A 22820-nucleotide genomic window follows, 5' to 3' on the forward strand; every position below is an offset into this window, starting at 1 on the left:
GCAACTGAAACATTTCCTACTTCAATTACTAACGTCTGTTTAATTTTCCCAAGGAGAGACCATTCCTTTTTTTCCCCAGCCAGCAGGGATTAGGCATTTTAGCACATGAATAATTACACGTATAACCGATCGGGACGTTTTTTCCCCTAACGCAACTTGTTCCAGCGTTCCAAAAAATATTCCATCACAACTAGTTCGACTCCACAAATTTGCCAGCAGAACCATTCGCGACGATTTTTCCCCCTGCGACCGAGGGGTCAAACATCTTCCCAGCCAGCAAGACAAACGGGCTGCGGAACAGATCCGTTTTGTGCCCCGGTTGATGCAAGCCGAACTTCTGTGTTAATTATCCGCTTATTCTCTTAGGGTCACTAGAAAATGAAAAGGACAAATACTAAAGGGACTAGAAGTGATCAATCGAAAAATAGCGCGTCTAAAATTGTACAGTTTCAAACACTAATGATGACCGTCTGTGTGTTCTAGGTTTGATTGGACTCGTGAGAGGCGACGTAAGTGTCCCCCCTGATCTCATAATAGCAAAGGCAGGACTATGGTTTATGTGTAGAGGGGGGGAGGGGGGTAACCAATGCTTTCGGTGAAGCTCCGTCCCCCTTCTTCTCATCCTCTACCTGAAAAAAAAGTAAATTTATTCAATTCTGGACTTCTTGTAGTCATACGGGGAGAGTATCTAATCGGTGCGGAGCCCCGATCGCGGGTTGATAAATGGTCGGGAAGGGCGTGTAAAACAAACCCAACAGCTTAGTAGGAAGGAAGCGTCTACACTGATAGGGGTAACCACATTAAGGATAACAAACGATGAAGCGAACAAATAATCTTTTAAGATATTAATATAGATATTAAAATATCTATTTACCCGCGATATTCTTGCAGACGGGTAATGTTTTGTTGTGTGTACATTCTGGCCAGTCACTGGGATACAATATAAAGAGAAGTTGAAATACTGTCTTCGTCAAGAACCATTTTATTCATACCATAATCTTCGTTTTTCTCTGTAGTTTGCTGTATTTAAAGGGGGAAACTAGATAGGATTGATTGAGTTGTTACCCCCACTCATTGTGAAGAATGTGTTCTCGTGTTTTCATTTCCCATTTCGTCTCCCAATCCTCTTTTAGATTCAGAATTTAAATTAAATATTAAAACTTTAGAGTATGTAATCTGAATAAATGTACACTACTTGTTATCTTCTTGACTAATTTAATTTTTAGCCAAGATGTATTTCCATTACTCTAATTTGACTCTCTGTTCTCTCAGCTCAAGCTACACCATCATATGAGCACTCGCGAGCTCCGTAGATATTTTGGAGTCGATACCCATGATCAAGGTAAAACAAGACGGTGTGGACAGTGACTAAAGAGCAATCCGCGTACAGATAGGCGCGCTTTTAACGCAATTACGCTGCTGAAGAATCTTAACCTTTCTGTTTCTTTGATAACCAGTTCCAGACTACGAAGTTGCCTCGCCATTCCAGGTGGATCACAAAGGAGACTTCCTCACATACAAGTTGCACCACCCTTCTCCCCACCGTCACAAACGCAGCGCTGCTGAGCCTCGCCTGCAGTTCGTTAACATACGGGCTCTCAGCCTTAATTTGAACATGAAACTTACCCCGGCCAGCGGCCCCTCGCATGCTCGTTTGGTGATGGAAACCCACCATGAGAATGGCACGACAACGTACGCTGACCCACCGCAGGCGCAGTACTATCAGGGTCACGTGGTCTCTAAGCCTGGCTCCATGGTTGCACTTAGCAACAGCGGAGGCCTCGTAAGTAAAGAGGAATCTTACAAACAATATTTTGGCGGAAAGAAAACCGGGAGTCAAGTGTTTATATCTTTAAAGTTTTAGTTTCATTAGGTTAACTCGGCAAGAATCTCCTTTTAGTATCGCATTTTAACCCAAAATCATACAAGCGATAAGCACCCGTAAGTACAAGACAGATCGACTGAAAAATCAAAGAATGGACCTTTTTGTAAATGAAAGATGCCTTCTCGAAAAATGATGTCAAATAATTTATGATGGGATCATTTAGACCATCTCAGCCTTCTCGGCAAGCATTTCTGTTATTATGTTCATACAATGTCAAAAGAACCCGGCCAAAGGCTGGAATATTCATCCGTATTTTGCTTGTCAGACGGGAATGATAAGTCTACTCGACCAGCTACTGTACATACACCCATTGTCGACTCATCTCGCTAAGTACAATGGAAAGCGAGGAGGTGGGCAGCCGCACGTGGTCGTGCGGCACCCGGTGAATGCTGGGAAGGTGTACAAGAGATCTTGCCACGTGACATCAGTGAGTCGGTCGAGACGAGGCATCCGGGACCTTCGCAACCGCCGTTCAGTAAATAACGTCACTAAGCCCGGTCGCAAGACGCTTGAGGTTGCCATGGTAGCAGATCAATACGTCATCAAGACTCATGGCGAGGGCAAGATTGCTGACTTCATGTTAATGCTGGCTCATGTTGTAAGTACAGCAGATTTTGGTGAAAAAATTGTTTTTTCATCCTTTAAGGAGGCATCTATTTAATATGACGCCCTTTGCTATACACCCATGCCATTAAGGTAGAGAAGACGTCATCGTATCACTGTTCTCTCTCACTGTCAGTTTAATCAATTTTACAATGACCAGTATCTAGAAGCTGGGCGCCCACCACGAGCTTCTTGAAAACTACTCATGGTAGAAATACATACATCCAGGGGGGTAGCTAGAAAATTTCGTTCAGGGGGGTGGGGGGGGCAAGCCTCAGATATTTCTTTTATTTGCTCTGGGGAAGACATTTTTTTTTCATGTGTCTTTTCAAAAATTCCTGTTCTCTTGAGAGGGCAGCAACCCCCTTTTCCCTGTAGTTATGGCCCTGATATCGTGATATAAAGGGGGAAATTTGCTATTTAAAACACACAAAACATCTTAGTATATGTACGCACATTTCTCTCTATTATGGTATAAATGTACGTTTAAAAAAATGTCATTTACACTGTGTACATAGCTGGAAAGAGCTGGCCCTCTTGAATGGCTACGTTTTGCGAATTTCAGGTGAACCGGATGTTCCAGGACGAGTCCGCAGGCGATACACGTATCCAACTCGTCGTGACGAAGCTCGTCATCAGCAAACAGGGCGTGAGTATGGATAACGAAGCTTGTACTAAACTGGGCGTGGGTATGGATAATCCCACTTGTACTTAAAAGGGCGTGGGTATGGATAACCCCACTTGTACTAAACAGGGCGTGAGTATGGATAACCCCACTTGTACTAAACAGGGCGTGGGTATGGATAACGATGTTTGTACAAGATAAAAGAACTAACAAGAATTAAAGATAGAAATGAAATAAAATATGAGTTAAGGAAATGAGCTCACACTATACCTGTTATTGATGGTTCCCTCCCGCTGGAGGTGGGTCTCTTAGATGAACGCTTGTGTTCGCGGCATTAGTTGATGGGTGTTTAGTGAGTTTGAATTATTGCTTTTGTTGCCTATCAAATCTTACGAACGTCCATCCATAGTTGTCGTACAACGCCACTGACGACCTTCATACCAAGATCAAGATATCTAGCAACTGGGGAATACTCAACATTCCCCTAGACCCAGGCCAACGCGGTCATGCCGACGTCCTCGTCCTTGTCACGGCGTAAGTTTTCATGATATCGTTATTAAACTGAGATTAAGTTATTCTAGTACATAGAGAATACTTTATGGAAAGTGCGCGCGTAGGTTTTTATTCACGAGTTGTGCAGTATCAAAACACGAACGAGTGTGCGCAGCGAACGAGTGAGTTTTTTTGATACAAAACAACGAGAGAATAAAAATTGTACGAAGCACTGTATTTTTTTTATTATATACATACTTAGAAATTTATAATAATCATATTACATAACATTTTATTAGACTTGGCTGCAGAAGCTCCGAGGTTTGTGCTGCATCGGCGGTTCAGACAGACAGAAACTTACATTGAAATGAATCTGTCTAGCTAATGTCACGAACGAGACTGTGATGTTAGATAGCGTTTTAACAGCCTTGCATCGGTTTTTTTCCTTTGTAGCGGGGCTCCGTTCACGCGTGAGCGGAGCCCCATACCTAAGAAAAAGTGGCATATAAAACAAATATGGTAACAAATATTGTATTGGTAACCCATCGACTCGGGTTTTCGTGACGCGATGTCCATCCGTCCGTTCCTTAGAAGCATCGTATGACAACCAAACTTGGCAGGTGTCGTGTATGTGTCAAGGGAAGTGCAAAACTGTGGTCACGTGATTGGTGACGTCATCGATGACGTCATTAGAAGCAAAAAAAAATGCTGATGTTATCAAAATAAAAAATATTTATATTTCACTAGGGAAAAATTATATGGCAACCAAACTAGGTAGGTGTCATGTAGGTGTCAAGGGTGTCACGTGACCATACGTGTTGTGTGACGCCATCGATGATCTCACTTAAAACAAAAAACGTGATTAAAAGCAAAAACATTAATATCTCTTGAAAGAAACATTGTCTCACAACCAAACTTGGCAGGTGTCATGTTTGTGTCAAGTGGGGTGCACACGTGATTTGTGACGTCAATGAGAACGTCTTTAAAAGCAAAAATATTCCGATTTTATCAAGAACAAAAATATCCATATCTCATGAACAAAACATCATATAACAACCAATCTTGGTATGTATCATGGTGTCAAGGGGAGTGCACCAATATAGTCACGTGATTGTGACGTCATCATTGGCATCACTAGAATAAAAAAAATTGCCGACGTCATCAAAATAAAAAATATGAAATATAAAAAATATAAATATTTCATTAAAGAAACATCGTGTGACAACAAAACTCGGTAGGTGTGATGTATGTTTCAAGTGGGGTTCAATGAGATGGTCACGTGACGTCATCGATGACGTCAATAAATTAAAACTACCCTGACGCCGAAACATCGTATGAAAATTAAACGTGTTATGTTTCATGTAGATGTCAAGGGTGGGGACAAGGGGTATAACAAGTTGGTCGTATGATCGTTGACGTCGTCAAAAACAGAAATATAATAATATTTGATATTTCTTAAGCGAAAATAAGCAAAGATTGGGTCGTTTGGAGCTCCGCTTTTAGGCAATGCCTAAATCTATATATTATTCTTGTTTTCAAGACTTTCTACATAAACCTCTACGTATCATTGAGAGTAGCAAATCTATTGTCTTCCATTTTGGACGCTTTGTATTTTAATAAAAAAAATCATTCTCTTGCTCAATTGGAGCTCAATAACAAAAGTGACATGCAAAGCTCCCGTCTACCCGCGTTGGGATTGAAGCCATTCAAGTGCAGAGAAAAAATATCTTTCGTCCAATTGATAACCGCGAACGACTTTTCTTCACGGTAAAAAAACATCGTTTGCTCCTCTGATTTGCTGAGACCAGTGAACAAACGAAAATTTACTGACATATCAAGAAAATGGAGCCCAAAATTGTCGTTTTTGCCAAACGCGGTTACTTCCATATAAGGAAACTAATATACTCTTTATTTGGAAAATCTGCATGATTTTTGTAATTTTTTAGGTGAGCGTACCACAGGGGCTTCGTAAACTTTATGACTTAAACCAAAAGAGAAAAAAAATACTGTGAAAATCTTAAGTTAGTTGAGAAGGTCTTAAAGGAACTTAGTTTACTCGGTGCCAAACCCCCAAATCGACATCGCTTTCCTCATATGATATGTTTTGAGTGAGTATTTCTCAATATGTATATAATAAAATGCTGTACATGATAACGTTAACAGTGAGATAAAGTTATTAGAGTACAATGAATGAGAACTGGTCTCTAGTCACTTCGAGGAGTTACCCAAGCTCGGGATATCGGAGCGCCACTGTAGTGTGGAACGTCAAAACTCATTTACTAAGGCATCACGTAATATTCTCAAACACGAGAATTCAAAGCACGGTTTTATCACGTGTCCCCTTGTTTTAAAAGAAACTGATTTTATTAAGCCATAAAATGATCACCTATGATAAAAGCCCTCGCAATGCAATCAGCGGTCACCCTAACCCCCCCCCGTTTTATCATAATCATCGAAAATATTGGGGAGTAGGGCACGTGCCCCCAGTGCCCCACCCTGTTCTACGGTCCTTTTATTGTAGGCACTGACTTCTGTCATACTTATATGGGTATTATTTTTATTTCAGGGGAACAAGAGGAGGTAAGTGAGCTGTCATTTCAACAAATAGACGAAACTGACACTCGTTTACCACTATCTCGGTCTAGAATGAGTACTAAATGGTTCTTGTACATGTGCGTGTTGTAGGATTGGCACAAGCGTCCAGTATGAGTACTAAATGGTTCTTGTACATGTGCGTGTTGTAGGATTGGCACAAGCGTCCAGTACGTGTACAACTCAGTTTGGACGGACCGTGAATAGTTATGTTGGGCTCGGCACCGCGCTGCTGATAACACACGAGATCGGCCACACGTGAGTAGATAAATCATCACTACAAACATAATCAACGACAATATCAACATCGCTATCATAATCAACAGTACTATCAACGGCAACATTATATTTTTTATCATTACATTATTATTTCTTCATTATCATCAATATTTTTTATATCGCCATCATTATAATTGTTATATATTTATATCCACTTTCTCCACTATCATCATCATCATCTCCACTATCGTCAGCCACCTTATTGTCTTCCTCACCATTGTCGTTGTCGTTACGATCTTCATCAATGCTATCATAATTTTCATCGTTATGGTCACTGAGCGTATATATATATATATATCATTATCATTATAATGGAGCCTAGAATAATAATCACAACAATTCTCCTCAACAAAAAGATCATCATTTGCAAATCCATTCATCATGTCCTATATGGAAATAACCGATCAGTTATAGAATACCACTCATTTAATATACAACTATTTCAATAAAGATTGTCCTTGCAAATAGCAAATGGCGATTGGCAAATGGCAGTTCTACGACCGAAAGTAACCATGCGTCTCGAAGAATATGGATAAATCAAAACAATTATCCATTAAAGGTTACTAATGTTTGGCTCTGACATTACTGGACTTTATTTAACACCTTTATTTTTAAGAATAATTAAAACCCATAAACCATTTGCTTTTTGCCATTCGCACTGACAACCTTTTGTGAAATAGGTGTATATGTCGAGGTGGACATCGTGGTGGACCTATCCTTTGTTATAACAGACCACTTATATATATGACGAGTTGGATATCAGGGTTGACCTGTCCTTTGTTGCTCCATGTAGTCTGGGTGTCCGACATGACGGTGGCCGGGAAGAGTGTCCGGATGAGTCCTTCCTGATGTCCACGGCGGTACCTGGCGGAAAGAGGGCACAGACCTGGTCACCGTGCTCCCGGCGAGATCTACAGGAGTTTTTAAGGTAGAGTGTAGTGACAACAGTAGCATCAACATCATCATCACCATTTTATTCATGATCAGTATCATCAGCGCTATCATAATCGATGTCATCACCATTTTATTCATCGTCATCATTATCATCATCAAAGACAACAACATCAACATCATCATCGACATCATCATCAACACTTTTATATTCATCAATTCATCAGTATCATCATCAAAAACAGGAATATCCCCATCAACAACATCTCCTCCATTATCAACTTTTCCCACCATTACAATAATCGTCATTTATTTTGCTGTGACTTTAATGGTTGTGCTCTTTTCATGAATAGTGGATCGACATCGTCATGCCTGGATGATTTCCCGGGGGAGGAGACGATAGTACATGCTCCTGCGCGATTTCATCACAAGTTACCAGGTCAGGTTTATGACGCGGACACGCAGTGCCGGATGCAGTATGGGCCAGGCTATTACCATTGCAAGCAACTCCAGGTGAGAACACAGGAAACCCGCGCATCTGAGTAAGGCTAAATAGTGAGAAAATGACCGCTTGTGTCATAAGCTACCGTGATAGGTATATGACGCAATCGTCAAATGACAAATTTAGTGCGTTTCAAGCTTAACCATTGCAGTTGCAGTGGTGACAACACAGGAAACCTGCGCATATTGGGTGAGGTTAGCGTAGACAGGAGACGTCAAACACTTGATATCCAGCCATGAACTAGATTTGTGTTTATAGAAAAGCTTGCTAAATATGCGAATTAAGAGCAACGTCTTGAAACGTTTGTACGAGAATTGGGAAACATACATAAATCACTCCCTGTCGCTCGCTCCCCAGCGACGCCTGCCTAAAAACGCCTGCGAGGAAGGCTATTGCTGACACCGCGTTTGTTTATTCGGTTCCAGTCTAACTGCGGCAGCCTCTTCTGTTCAAGAAATGGGGTTCAGTGCGTGAGTTTCAGGGCCCCGCCCATGGATGGGACACGCTGCGGCGTCAGACACGTGAGTCGGCATGTTCATTTCAAATACTACAAAAGTAGATTTAGCCACCACACAGTTTACCAGCAATCATTAATGTCACATAACGTACACTATGACGTGATTGAATTTATACGCTAATTTCAAATAACAAGGGACTAGCTGAGTTTGCGGAGTAAGAAACATGGCACACGGTTCAACGCTTTGAAAAAAAAAACCTACTACAGTGCTTTGTGAATAACTCTTTTTTATGGTAGTGTATTGAACCTAGTTTATATTAGTAGTAGTGCAAGTAGTGTATCGTTGAATGTGTATAGTCCATTTTCTCCTTGTTAAAGTGGTGTAGAGTGTTGAATGCGTGTATGTTTTCTCGTGGTTTCTAGTGTTGTATTAGTGTTGAATGTGTGCGTATTTTCTCTTGGTTTCTAGTAGTGTATAGTGCATATATTTTCTCTTGGTTTCTAGTGTTGAATGTGTGCGTATTTTCTCTTGGTTTCTAGTGGTGAATGTGTGCGTATTTTTTCTTGGTTTCTAGTGGTGTATTAGTGGTGAATGTGTGGATGACGGCTCCCCGATGATCAATGGGGGATGGAGCGAATGGGGCAACTACTCCGACTGCAGTCACTCCTGTGGGGGAGGGGTACAGTGGAGATCGCGCACTTGCACAAACCCCGCGTGAGTACTGATGTTAAGTGTGTGCGGATGTAGGGAGGAGGGGGTGGTTAGTTACTCCTGTGGAGGGGGGGGGGGTGTTACAGTGCAAATTGCGAACAACCCCGTGGTGGTTGTGGATTAGTCACACCTGAGGGTGAAGCAAGGGGAGATGTCACACCTGAGGGTGAAGCAAGGGGAGATGTCACACCTGAGGGTGAAGCAAGGGGAGATGTCACACCTGAGGGTGAAGCAAGGGGAGATGTCACGAAAAATGAATACACTTACACATGTACAAAACTAAAGAAACATCTCTACAACCTGGCCCTATCCAAACCATATTGCTATATGTTTCCCCCATTGAGTTAATATTTATATTGCTGAAGGGATTTAGAGTTATAGAGTGTTTACAACTTTTACAAGTAATAAAACGCAATTGTGCTATCAAGAATATTTTTAATATTGTCTATGTTGTTTTAACATCACGTTACAGACCCGAGGCTGGAGGCGACAATTGCGAGGGGTCTTCACGAGGGCATTGGCGTATATGTAACACACAGGTGAGTCAGATGCCGTGGGAGTACGCCTAGGGGGGAGCATATAGTAAAGACTATTGCAGCAGCGAAAACCAAGGCTTTAGAGTTGTTTGAACAGCAACAACAACAAGGACAACAACAATAGCGGCAACAACAAGGACAACAACAATAGCGGCAACACATCAACAATATAAAAATAAGAAGAATAAAAGTAACAACAACCTTAACCCCAACCCTAGACATGTCCTTAATCCCCACACACGTTCAAATGCTGTAAATCTTCATGCTTCCCAAGTAGTACTACCCTCACTACTGCTGCTATCACCAGCACCACTAACGCCAGATATACTTTCTTTTACCTTAACGCTGACATACGATTCGACTTAATCTAAGACATGTCCGAAAGGCTTTAGATCTTTCCGCTATACTCTTAGCACAACTCTCGCCTTTGCTACTACATCACAACACCGCTAACGCCGGATATGCTTTGTCTTACCCTAATCCCAAGGCGCGTCCAAAAGGCTTTAGATCTCCCTATACTATTAGTAATAATAGAACTACCTTTACTAACCCAAATATGCTTTGTCTAACATTTACCCTACCCTTGAAATTTCCTTTACTCCAGGCATGTCCAGAAGGCTCTATATCCTCCCGTCAACAGCAATGCGATGATCACGAGCCTGGGTTCCAGGCTTACTGGCATTCGGACCCGTGTAGGTTAGGCTGTAGGGTTGGGTCGTCTCTTATTCTACACGGCCGAGTTATAGACGGAACGCGCTGCTCAAGTGATGACCTGAACAAGGATGTATGCATTGAGGGGAAATGTCGGGTGAGTAAATGGCCAGCTCTCGACCCCTTCTTCAGACCGTATGAAGATACCTCAGGTATAAGGAATCCCTTTCTTCAGACCGTATGAAGATACCTCAGGTATAAGGAATCCCTTTCTTTAGACCGTATGAAGATACCTCAGGTATTAGGAATCCCTTTCTTCAGACCGTATGAAGATACCTCAGGTATAAGAAATCCCTTTCTTTAGGACGTATGAAGATACCTCAGGTATAAGAAATCCCTTTCTTTAGGACGTATGAAGATACCTCAGGTATAAGGAATCCCTTTCTTTAGGCCGTATGAAGATAACCTCAGGTATAAGGAATACCTTTCTTTAGGCCGTATGAAGATACCTCAGGTATAAGGAATCCCTTTCTTTAGGCCGTATGAAGATACCTCAGGTATAAGGAATCCCTTTCTTCAGGCCGTATGAAGATACCTCAGGTATAAGGAATACCTTTCTTTAGGCCGTATGAAGATACCTCAGGTATAAGGAATACCTTTCTTTAGGCCGTATGAAGATACCTCAGGTATAAGGAATCCCTTTCTTTAGGCCGTATGAAGATACCTTAGGTATAAGAAATCCCTTTCTTTAGGCCGTATGAAGATACCTCAGGTATAAGGAATCCCTTTCTTTAGGCAGTATGAAGATACCTCAGGTATGAGGAATCCCTTTCTTCAGACCGTATAAAGATACCTCAGGTATAAGAAATCCCTTTCTTTAGGCCATATGAAGATACCTCAGGTATAAGGAATCCCCCTTTCTTTAGGCCGTATGAAGATACCTCAGGTATAAGGAATCCCGTTTTTCAGACCGTATGAAGATACCTCAGGTATAAGGAATCCCTTTCTTCAGACCGTATGAAGATACCTCAGGTATAAAGAATCCCTTTCTTCAGACCGTATGAAGATACCTCAGGTATAAGGAATCCCTTTCCGTAGGGGGCCAAGGCCTGAATCTTTTTCTCTTTTTTTATAGTACATTGCATCATTTAATTCCCACGTGTTTGCATCAAGCTGACGCATAGATATTCTCGCTTGTCACCATCTCTTTCTACAGTCTGTTGGGTGCGATAGCGTACTGCTCTCAGGCACCGAGCGGGATCGCTGTGGCGTGTGCGGCGGAAACAGCTCGTCATGTGACATCATTCGCGGGGAGTACGTCAAGGACTGGAGGGGCTATGGTGAGTGTGGTTTGTCCAGAGGCCCCAGATGTGCGGTTTACCTGTGTCATGCTATCATCATCGGTGTAGAGTACATAGAGTACAAGGAAATGTTGTTCTTGATGAATGAGTGAATGTTTTTCTAGGTCCGTGGAATCCTGACAAGATTGTGCTGATTCCTAAAGGAGCATCTAATGTGTTCGTTGAGCTGAGAGAAAAGACCATCCATCTTCTGGGTGAGTTTTTTCATTTCATCAATTGAATTGCAGCATATTCAAAAGCAACTTGTCCTGAAAAACGAGGCTACGTGACGGTAAAATGAAAAGGTGGGAAAATATAAGATTTTGTACTTAAAAGTACAAAATAGCACGAGAGGAACCATGATCAACTTTGTCGTTTTTAAAAAGTGTAAAAACCCTCGACCCCACCCATGAGAACATTGTGGTATTGCATTACAGGGGGGTACTAAGGGTGGTGAGTAGGGTGATGAGTAGGGTGATGAGTAGGGTGGTGAGTAGGGTGATGAGTAGGGTGGTGAGTAGGGTGGTGAGTAGGGGGGTGAGTAGGGTGGTGAGTAGGGTGGTGAGTAGGGTGGTGAGTAGGGTGGTGAGTAGGGTGGTGAGTAGGGTGGTGAGTAGGGTGGTGAGTAGGGTGGTGAGTAGGGTGGTGAGTAGGGGGGTGAGTAGGGTGGTGAGTAGGGGGTACTAAGGGGGGTGAGTAGGGGGGTACTAAGGGGGGGTGAGTAGGGGGGTACTAAGGGGGGGTGAGTAGGGTGCACCCCCTTGAAAGCTAAAAAGTGGGTATTTTCCTATTGAGTTGAAGGATTGTCGAATACTACCCTTTTCCATGATACCTCTGTCTGCGCAACACCACCAACTCACCCCCTTCAGCAATTCCTGTTTATGCGCCTGTGTTGCGTCTTATCGCACCTACACTGCGTCTTAAAGCGATCAGCTTGTAAGATGTAGGTACTTCATATATGGTCTATTATATTGTACCAACATTAAATTCATATGTATATATGGTATATTATATTGTTATGAAGTACCTACCGTTATGTTTAAATTGTCTTTCCCGTCTTGTAAATAGTCGTACCAAACAGTAAGGGGCAGTACGTGTCTAACAATTCCCGTGTACGCGTCTGTATTGCGGGTTATAGCGATCAGCTTGTTAGATGTTTAAATTGTCTTTCCCGTCTTCTGAAAAGGCGTACAAAACAGCAAGGGGCAGTACGTGTATAACGTGGGCTACACGTGGAGTACCGTGGTGCCGGCGGCGGGGACAAAGGTCGCCTATGATCACGAGGACTGGCTCTACAAGGACAAGGTCAAGGTCAAGGGGCCGACAAAAGAACCGCTATGGATAATGGTGAGATATTGGCACCTTGTCATCAGTATCATTCTCAACATCACCATCATCACCAATTCAAATAAAGTTTATTTTCATTACTATCAGTTACACAGCTTATTTCGTACCATTATATTTTCTTCGTTCTTAATGCCTTCGTTGTGAATGGTTTTATTCTTGAGAGCTTTAGAAAAATAGCCTCTATAGCTCAGTGGCTAGAGCTCACGACTTGAATATCTGCTGATAATTTTATTTTTTTTAAAAATCCTCCTTCTCCTCCCCCCATCATCATCATTATCATCATTATCATCATATCACTCCTAATCATGTCTATATGATACTGATGATCATGATCATTATCATCATCATATCACTCCTAATCATGTCTATATGATACTGATGATGGTCGTTATCATCATCATATCACTCCCAATCATGCCTATATGATACTGATGATCATGATCATTATCATCATCATATCACTCCCAATCATGTCTATATGATACTGATGATCATGATCGTTACCATCATCATATCACTCCTAATCATGTCTATATGATACTGATGATCATGATCGTTACCATCATCATATCACTCCCAATCATGTCTATATGATACTGATGATCATGATCATTATCATCATCTTATCACTCCTAATCATGTCTATATGATACTGATGATCATGATCATTACCATCATCATATCACTCCCAATCATGTCTATATGATACTGATGATCATGATCGTTATCATCATCATATCACTCCCAATCATGTCTATATGATACTGATGATCATGATCGTTATCATCATCATATCACTCCTAATCATGTCTATATGATACTGATTATGGTCGTTATCATCATCATATCACTCCTAATCATGTCTATATGATACTGATTATGGTCGTTATCATCATCATATCACTCCCAATCATGTCTATATGATACTGATGATCATGATCGTTACCATCATCATATCACTCCTAATCATGTCTATATGATACTGATGATCATGATCATTACCATCATCATATCACTCCTAATCATGTCTATATGATACTGATGATCATGATCGTTATCATCATCATATTACTCCCAATCATGTCTATATGATACTGATGATCATGATCATTACCATCATCATATCACTCCTAATCATGTCTATATGATACTGATGATCATGATCATTACCATCATCATATCACTCCTAATCATGTCTATATGATACTGATCATGATCGTTATCATCATCATATCACTCCCAATCATGTCTATATGATACTGATGATCATGATCATTATCATCTTCATATCACTCCTAATCATGTCTATATGATACTGATCATGATCGTTATCATCATCATATCACTCCTAATCATGTCTATATGATACTGATGATCATGATCGTTATCATCATCTTATCACTCCTAATCATGTCTATATGATACTGATGATCATGATCATTACCATCATCATATCACTCCTAATCATGTCTATATGATACTGATGATCATGATCGCTATCATCATCATATCACTCCTAATCATGTCTATATGATACTGATCATGATCGTTACCATCATCTTATCACTCCTAACATGTCTATATGATACTGATGATCATGATCATTACCATCATCATATCACTCCCAATCATGTCTATATGATACTGATGATCATGATCGTTACCATCATCATATCACTCCTAATCATGTCTATATGATACTGATGATCATGATCATTACCATCATCATATCACTCCTAATCATGTCTATATGATACTGATGATCATGATCGTTATCATCATCATATCACTCCCAATCATGTCTATATGATACTGATGATCATGATCATTACCATCATCATATCACTCCTAATCATGTCTATATGATACTGATGATCATGATCATTACCATCATCATATCACTCCTAATCATGTCTATATGATACTGATCATGATCGTTATCATCATCATATCACTCCCAATCATGTCTATATGATACTGATGATCATGATCATTATCATCTTCATATCACTCCTAATCATGTCTATATGATACTGATCATGATCGTTATCATCATCATATCACTCCTAATCATGTCTATATGATACTGATGATCATGATCGTTATCATCATCTTATCACTCCTAATCATGTCTATATGATACTGATGATCATGATCATTACCATCATCATATCACTCCTAATCATGTCTATATGATACTGATGATCATGATCGTTATCATCATCATATCACTCCTAATCATGTCTATATGATACTGATTATGGTCGTTATCATCATCATATCACTCCTAATCATGTCTATATGATACTGATTATGGTCGTTATCATCATCATATCACTCCCAATCATGTCTATATGATACTGATGATCATGATCGTTACCATCATCATATCACTCCTAATCATGTCTATATGATACTGATGATCATGATCATTACCATCATCATATCACTCCTAATCATGTCTATATGATACTGATGATCATGATCGTTATCATCATCATATTACTCCCAATCATGTCTATATGATACTGATGATCATGATCATTACCATCATCATATCACTCCTAATCATGTCTATATGATACTGATGATCATGATCATTACCATCATCATATCACTCCTAATCATGTCTATATGATACTGATCATGATCGTTATCATCATCATATCACTCCCAATCATGTCTATATGATACTGATGATCATGATCATTATCATCTTCATATCACTCCTAATCATGTCTATATGATACTGATCATGATCGTTATCATCATCATATCACTCCTAATCATGTCTATATGATACTGATGATCATGATCGTTATCATCATCTTATCACTCCTAATCATGTCTATATGATACTGATGATCATGATCATTACCATCATCATATCACTCCTAATCATGTCTATATGATACTGATGATCATGATCGCTATCATCATCATATCACTCCTAATCATGTCTATATGATACTGATCATGATCGTTACCATCATCTTATCACTCCTAACATGTCTATATGATACTGATGATCATGATCATTACCATCATCATATCACTCCCAATCATGTCTATATGATACTGATGATCATGATCGTTACCATCATCATATCACTCCTAATCATGTCTATATGATACTGATGATCATGATCATTACCATCATCATATCACTCCTAATCATGTCTATATGATACTGATGATCATGATCGTTATCATCATCATATCACTCCCAATCATGTCTATATGATACTGATGATCATGATCATTACCATCATCATATCACTCCTAATCATGTCTATATGATACTGATGATCATGATCATTACCATCATCATATCACTCCTAATCATGTCTATATGATACTGATCATGATCGTTATCATCATCATATCACTCCCAATCATGTCTATATGATACTGATGATCATGATCATTATCATCTTCATATCACTCCTAATCATGTCTATATGATACTGATCATGATCGTTATCATCATCATATCACTCCTAATCATGTCTATATGATACTGATGATCATGATCGTTATCATCATCTTATCACTCCTAATCATGTCTATATGATACTGATGATCATGATCATTACCATCATCATATCACTCCTAATCATGTCTATATGATACTGATGATCATGATCGCTATCATCATCATATCACTCCTAATCATGTCTATATGATACTGATCATGATCGTTACCATCATCTTATCACTCCTAACATGTCTATATGATACTGATGATCATGATCATTACCATCATCATATCACTCCTAATCATGTCTATATGATACTGATGATCATGATCATGATCATCATCATATCACTCCTAACATGTCTATATGATACTGATGATCATGGTCATTATCATCTTCATATCACTCCTAATCATGTCTATATGATACTGATGATTATGGTCGTTATCATCATCATATCACTCCTAATCATGTCTATATGATACTGATGATCATGATCGTTACCATCATCATATCACTCCTAATCATGTCTATATGATACTGATGATCATGGTCATTATCATCTTCATATCACTCCTAATCATGTCTATATGATACTGATTATGGTCGTTATCATCATCATATCACTCCTAATCATGTCTATATGATACTGATGATCATGATCATTATCATCATCATATCACTCCTTATCATGTCTATATGATACTGATGATCATGATCGTTATCATCATCATATCACTCCTAATCATGTCTATATGATACTGATGATCATGATCGTTACCATCATCATATCACTCCTAATCATGTCTATATGATACTGATGATCATGATCGTTATCATCATCATATCACTCCTAATCATGTCTATATGATACTGATGATCATGATCGTTATCATCATCATATCACTCCTAACATGTCTATATGATACTGATGATCATGATCATTATCATCATCATATCACTCCTTATCATGTCCATATGATACTGATGATCATGATCGTTACCATCATCATATCACTCCTAATCATGTGTATATTATACTGATGATCATGATCGTTATCAACATCATATCACTCCCAATCATGTCTATATGATACTGATGATCATGATCGTTATCATCATCATATCACTCCTAATCATGTCTATATGATACTGATGATCATGATCGTTATCATCATCTTATCACTCCTAATCATGTCTATACGATACTGATGATCATGATCGTTATCATCATCATATCACTCCTAATCATGTCTATATGATACTGATGATCATGATCGTTATCATCATCATATCACTCCTAATCATGTCTATATGATACTGATGATCATGATCGTTATCATCATCTTATCTTTCCTAATCATGTCTATACGATACTGATGATCATGATCGTTATCATCATCATATCACTCCTAATCATGTCTATATGATACTGATGATCATGATCGTTATCATCATCTTATCACTCCTAATCATGTCTATACGATACTGATGATCATGATCGTTACCATCATCATATCACTCCTAATCATGTCTATATGATACTGATGGTCATGATCGTTACCATCATCATATCACTCCCAATCATGCCTATATGATACTGATGATCATGATCATTATCATCATCATATCACTCCTAATCATGTCTATATGATACTGATTATGGTCGTTATCATCATCATATCACTCCTAATCATGTCTATATTATACTGATGATCATGATCGTTATCATCTTCATATCACTCCCAATCATGTCTATATGATACTGATGATCATGATCATTATCATCATCTTATCACTCCTAATCATGTCTATATGATACTGATGATCATGATCATTATCATCATTATATCACTCCTAATCATGTCTATATGATACTGATCATGATCGTTATCATCTTCATATCACTCCTAATCATGTCTATATGATACTGATGATCATGATCATTATCATCATCATATCACTCCTAATCATGTCTATATGATACTGATGATCATGATCATTATCATCATTATATCACTCCTAATCATGTCTATATGATACTGATTATGGTCGTTATCATCATCATATCACTCCTAATCATGTCTATATTATACTGATGATCATGATCGTTATCATCTTCATATCACTCCTAATCATGTCTATATGATACTGATGATCATGATCGTTATCATCATCTTATCACTCCTAATCATGTCTATACGATACTGATGATCATGATCGTTACCATCATCATATCACTCCTAATCATGTCTATATGATACTGATGATCATGATCGTTACCATCATCATATCACTCCCAATCATGCCTATATGATACTGATGATCATGATCATTATCATCATCATATCACTCCTAATCATGTCTATATGATACTGATTATGGTCGTTATCATCATCATATCACTCCTAATCATGTCTATATGATACTGATGATCATGATCATTATCATCATCATATCACTCCTAATCATGTCTATATGATACTGATGATCATGATCATTATCATCATCATATCACTCCTAATCATGTCTATATGATACTGATGATCATGATCGTTATCATCATCTTATCACTCCTAATCATGTCTATACGATACTGATGATCATGATCGTTACCATCATCATATCACTCCTAATCATGTCTATATGATACTGATGATCATGATCGTTACCATCATCATATCACTCCCAATCATGCCTATATGATACTGATGATCATGATCATTATCATCATCATATCACTCCTAATCATGTCTATATGATACTGATTATGGTCGTTATCATCATCATATCACTCCTAATCATGTCTATATTATACTGATGATCATGATCGTTATCATCTTCATATCACTCCTAATCATGTCTATATGATACTGATGATCATGATCATTATCATCATCATATCACTCCTAATCATGTCTATATGATACTGATGATCATGATCATTATCATCATTATATCACTCCTAATCATGTCTATATGATACTGATTATGGTCGTTATCATCATCATATCACTCCTAATCATGTCATTATTATACTGATGATCATGATCATTATCATCATTATATCACTCCTAATCATGTCTATATGATACTGATTATGGTCGTTATCATCATCATATCACTCCTAATCATGTCTATATTATACTGATGATCATGATCGTTATCATCTTCATATCACTCCTAATCATGTCTATATGATACTGATGATCATGATCATTATCATCATCATATCACTCCTAATCATGTCTATATGATACTGATGATCATGATCATTATCATCATTATATCACTCCTAATCATGTCTATATGATACTGATTATGGTCGTTATCATCATCATATCACTCCTAATCATGTCTATATGATACTGATGATCATGATCATTATCATCATCATATCACTCCTAATCATGTCTATATGATACTGATGATCATGATCATTATCATCATCATATCACTCCTAATCATGTCTATATGATACTGATGATCATGATCGTTATCATCATCTTATCACTCCTAATCATGTCTATACGATACTGATGATCATGATCGTTACCATCATCATATCACTCCTAATCATGTCTATATGATACTGATGATCATGATCGTTACCATCATCATATCACTCCCAATCATGCCTATATGATACTGATGATCATGATCATTATCATCATCATATCACTCCTAATCATGTCTATATGATACTGATTATGGTCGTTATCATCATCATATCACTCCTAATCATGTCTATATTATACTGATGATCATGATCGTTATCATCTTCATATCACTACCAATCATGTCTATATGATACTGATGATCATGATCATTATCATCTTCATATCACTCCTAATCATGTCTATATGATACTGATGATCATGATCGTTATCATCATCTTATCACTCCTAATCATGTCTATATGATACTGATGATCATGATCATTATCATCATCATATCACTCCTAATGATGTCTATATGATACTGATGATCATGATCATTATCATCATTATATCACTCCTAATCATGTCTATATGATACTGATTATGGTCGTTATCATCATCATATCACTCCTAATCATGTCTATATGATACTGATGATCATGATCATTATCATCATCATATCACTCCTAATCATGTCTATATGATACTGATGATCATGATCATTATCATCATTATATCACTCCTAATCATGTCTATATGATACTGATTATGGTCGTTATCATCATCATATCACTCCTAATCATGTCTATATGATACTGATGATCATGATCGTTATCATCATTATATCACTCCTAATCATGTCTATATGATACTGATTATGGTCGTTATCATCATCATATCACTCCTAATCATGTCTATATTATACTGATGATCATGATCGTTATCATCTTCATATCACTCCCAATCATGTCTATATGATACTGATGATCATGATCATTATCATCATCTTATCACTCCTAATCATGTCTATATGATACTGATGATCATGATCGTTATCATCATCTTATCACTCCTAATCATGTCTATATGATACTGATGATCATGATCATTATCATCATCATATCACTCCTAATCATGTCTATATGATACTGATGATCATGATCGTTACCATCATCATATCACTCCTAATCATGTCTATATGATACTGATGATCATGATCATTATCATCATTATATCACTCCTAATCATGTCTATATGATACTGATTATGGTCGTTATCATCATCATATCACTCCTAATCATGTCTATATGATACTGATGATCATGATCGTTATCATCATCTTATCACTGCTAATCATGTCTATATGATACTGATGATCATGATCGTTATCATCACCATATCACTCCTAATCATGTCTATATGATACTGATGATCATGATCATTATCATCATCATATCACTCCTAATCATGTCTATATGATACTGATGATCATGATCATTATCATCATTATATCACTCCTAATCATGTCTATATGATACTGATTATGGTCGTTATCATCATCATATCACTCCTAATCATGTCTATATGATACTGATGATCATGATCGTTATCATCATCTTATCACTCCTAATCATGTCTATATGATACTGATTATGGTCGTTATCATCATCATATCACTCCTAATCATGTCATTATTATACTGATGATCATGATCGTTACCATCATCATATCACTCCTAATCATGTCTATATGATACTGATGATCATGATCATTATCATCATTATATCACTCCTAATCATGTCTATATGATACTGATTATGGTCGTTATCATCATCATATCACTCCTAATCATGTCTATATGATACTGATGATCATGATCGTTATCATCATTATATCACTCCTAATCATGTCTATATGATACTGATTATGGTCGTTATCATCATCATATCACTCCTAATCATGTCTATATTATACTGATGATCATGATCGTTATCATCTTCATATCACTCCCAATCATGTCTATATGATACTGATGATCATGATCATTATCATCATCTTATCACTCCTAATCATGTCTATATGATACTGATGATCATGATCATTATCATCTTCATATCACTCCTAATCATGTCTATATGATACTGATGATCATGATCATTATCATCATCATATCACTCCTAATCATGTCTATATGATACTTGTTGTAATATGTATATTGCCCTCCTTGGGTTCCCTGTGGCCCCTGATGTTTGATTGGGACCCCCCGTAGGGGCTGGTTCCTCGTTGAAGCTCGGAGTTAGTTGTAATTTAGATTTTGAGAAATATTAGTTGAATTAAACCACAAATTGAAAGCATAATCGTGAGGATCTAAACTTATAACATGGTGTCAAAAGTCAAGTAAAAGTTTAACGAGAATCAAGGTAAAGAATATCGAGAAAAGAATTGAAATTATGGCAGAAGTAGAGTCGCACAGGACTCCTGGTCCACTGGTGCTGGATGCCCAAGCCTCAGAAAATTGGAGGAAATTTATTATGCAGTTCGAAATTTACCTAGTGGCGAAAGGAAAGGATGAGAAACCTGACAAGTTGAAGGTGAACTTGCTACTCAATTGTGCTGGAGCAGATGCAATTGAAGAATATAGTCATTTTGTTTTCAACGAAGGAGAAAGCAATGAATCTTATGAAGATGTGTGTAGAAAGTTCAAGGAACACTGTCAGGGAGCAAGAAACGTCATCTATGAGCGCCTTGTGTTTAATCAAAGAAACCAGAAAGAAGGTGAGAGGATGGACAATTTCGTGAGTGAGCTGAAACGCTTATCGTTGACATGTGAGTTTGGGACCCTCAGAGATTCACTGATCAGAGATCGTATTGTGGGAGGGGTGCTCTCGAATGAGTTGAGAGGGGAGTTGTTAAAAAAGCCAGATTTGACACTCCAAAGTGCCCATGATTACTGTAGAACCTATGAAGCTGCTGAGTTGCAGAAATTCAA

At 38.2% G+C, this 22820-nt stretch overlaps 1 protein-coding gene across 2 annotated transcripts in view; it reads left to right on the forward strand.

Annotated features, from left to right (window-relative positions):
* The window catches only part of LOC5506605 (A disintegrin and metalloproteinase with thrombospondin motifs 1), a 33300-nt gene that overhangs the window by 1037 nt on the left and 9443 nt on the right, over positions 1-22820 (forward strand). Inside the window, exons 3-20 of one of the 2 annotated variants that reach the window (XM_048732627.1) lie at positions 484-509; positions 672-791; positions 1273-1342; positions 1458-1783; positions 2151-2483; positions 3054-3137; positions 3523-3647; positions 6172-6185; positions 6350-6455; positions 7270-7404; positions 7721-7880; positions 8295-8390; positions 8902-9041; positions 9511-9577; positions 10179-10382; positions 11442-11565; positions 11691-11780; positions 12752-12912. In XM_048732627.1, the coding sequence (XP_048588584.1) occupies positions 1291-1342; positions 1458-1783; positions 2151-2483; positions 3054-3137; positions 3523-3647; positions 6172-6185; positions 6350-6455; positions 7270-7404; positions 7721-7880; positions 8295-8390; positions 8902-9041; positions 9511-9577; positions 10179-10382; positions 11442-11565; positions 11691-11780; positions 12752-12912 (2217 nt within the window). In that variant the 5' untranslated portion in view covers positions 484-509; positions 672-791; positions 1273-1290. The remainder of the gene's footprint in view (positions 1-483; positions 510-671; positions 792-1272; positions 1343-1457; positions 1784-2150; positions 2484-3053; positions 3138-3522; positions 3648-6171; positions 6186-6349; positions 6456-7269; positions 7405-7720; positions 7881-8294; positions 8391-8901; positions 9042-9510; positions 9578-10178; positions 10383-11441; positions 11566-11690; positions 11781-12751; positions 12913-22820) is intronic. The other variant, XM_048732626.1, reaches the window with a different exon arrangement.

This window comes from Nematostella vectensis, chromosome 9 (genome assembly GCF_932526225.1).
Source record: "Nematostella vectensis chromosome 9, jaNemVect1.1, whole genome shotgun sequence".
NCBI lineage: Eukaryota > Metazoa > Cnidaria > Anthozoa > Actiniaria > Edwardsiidae > Nematostella > Nematostella vectensis.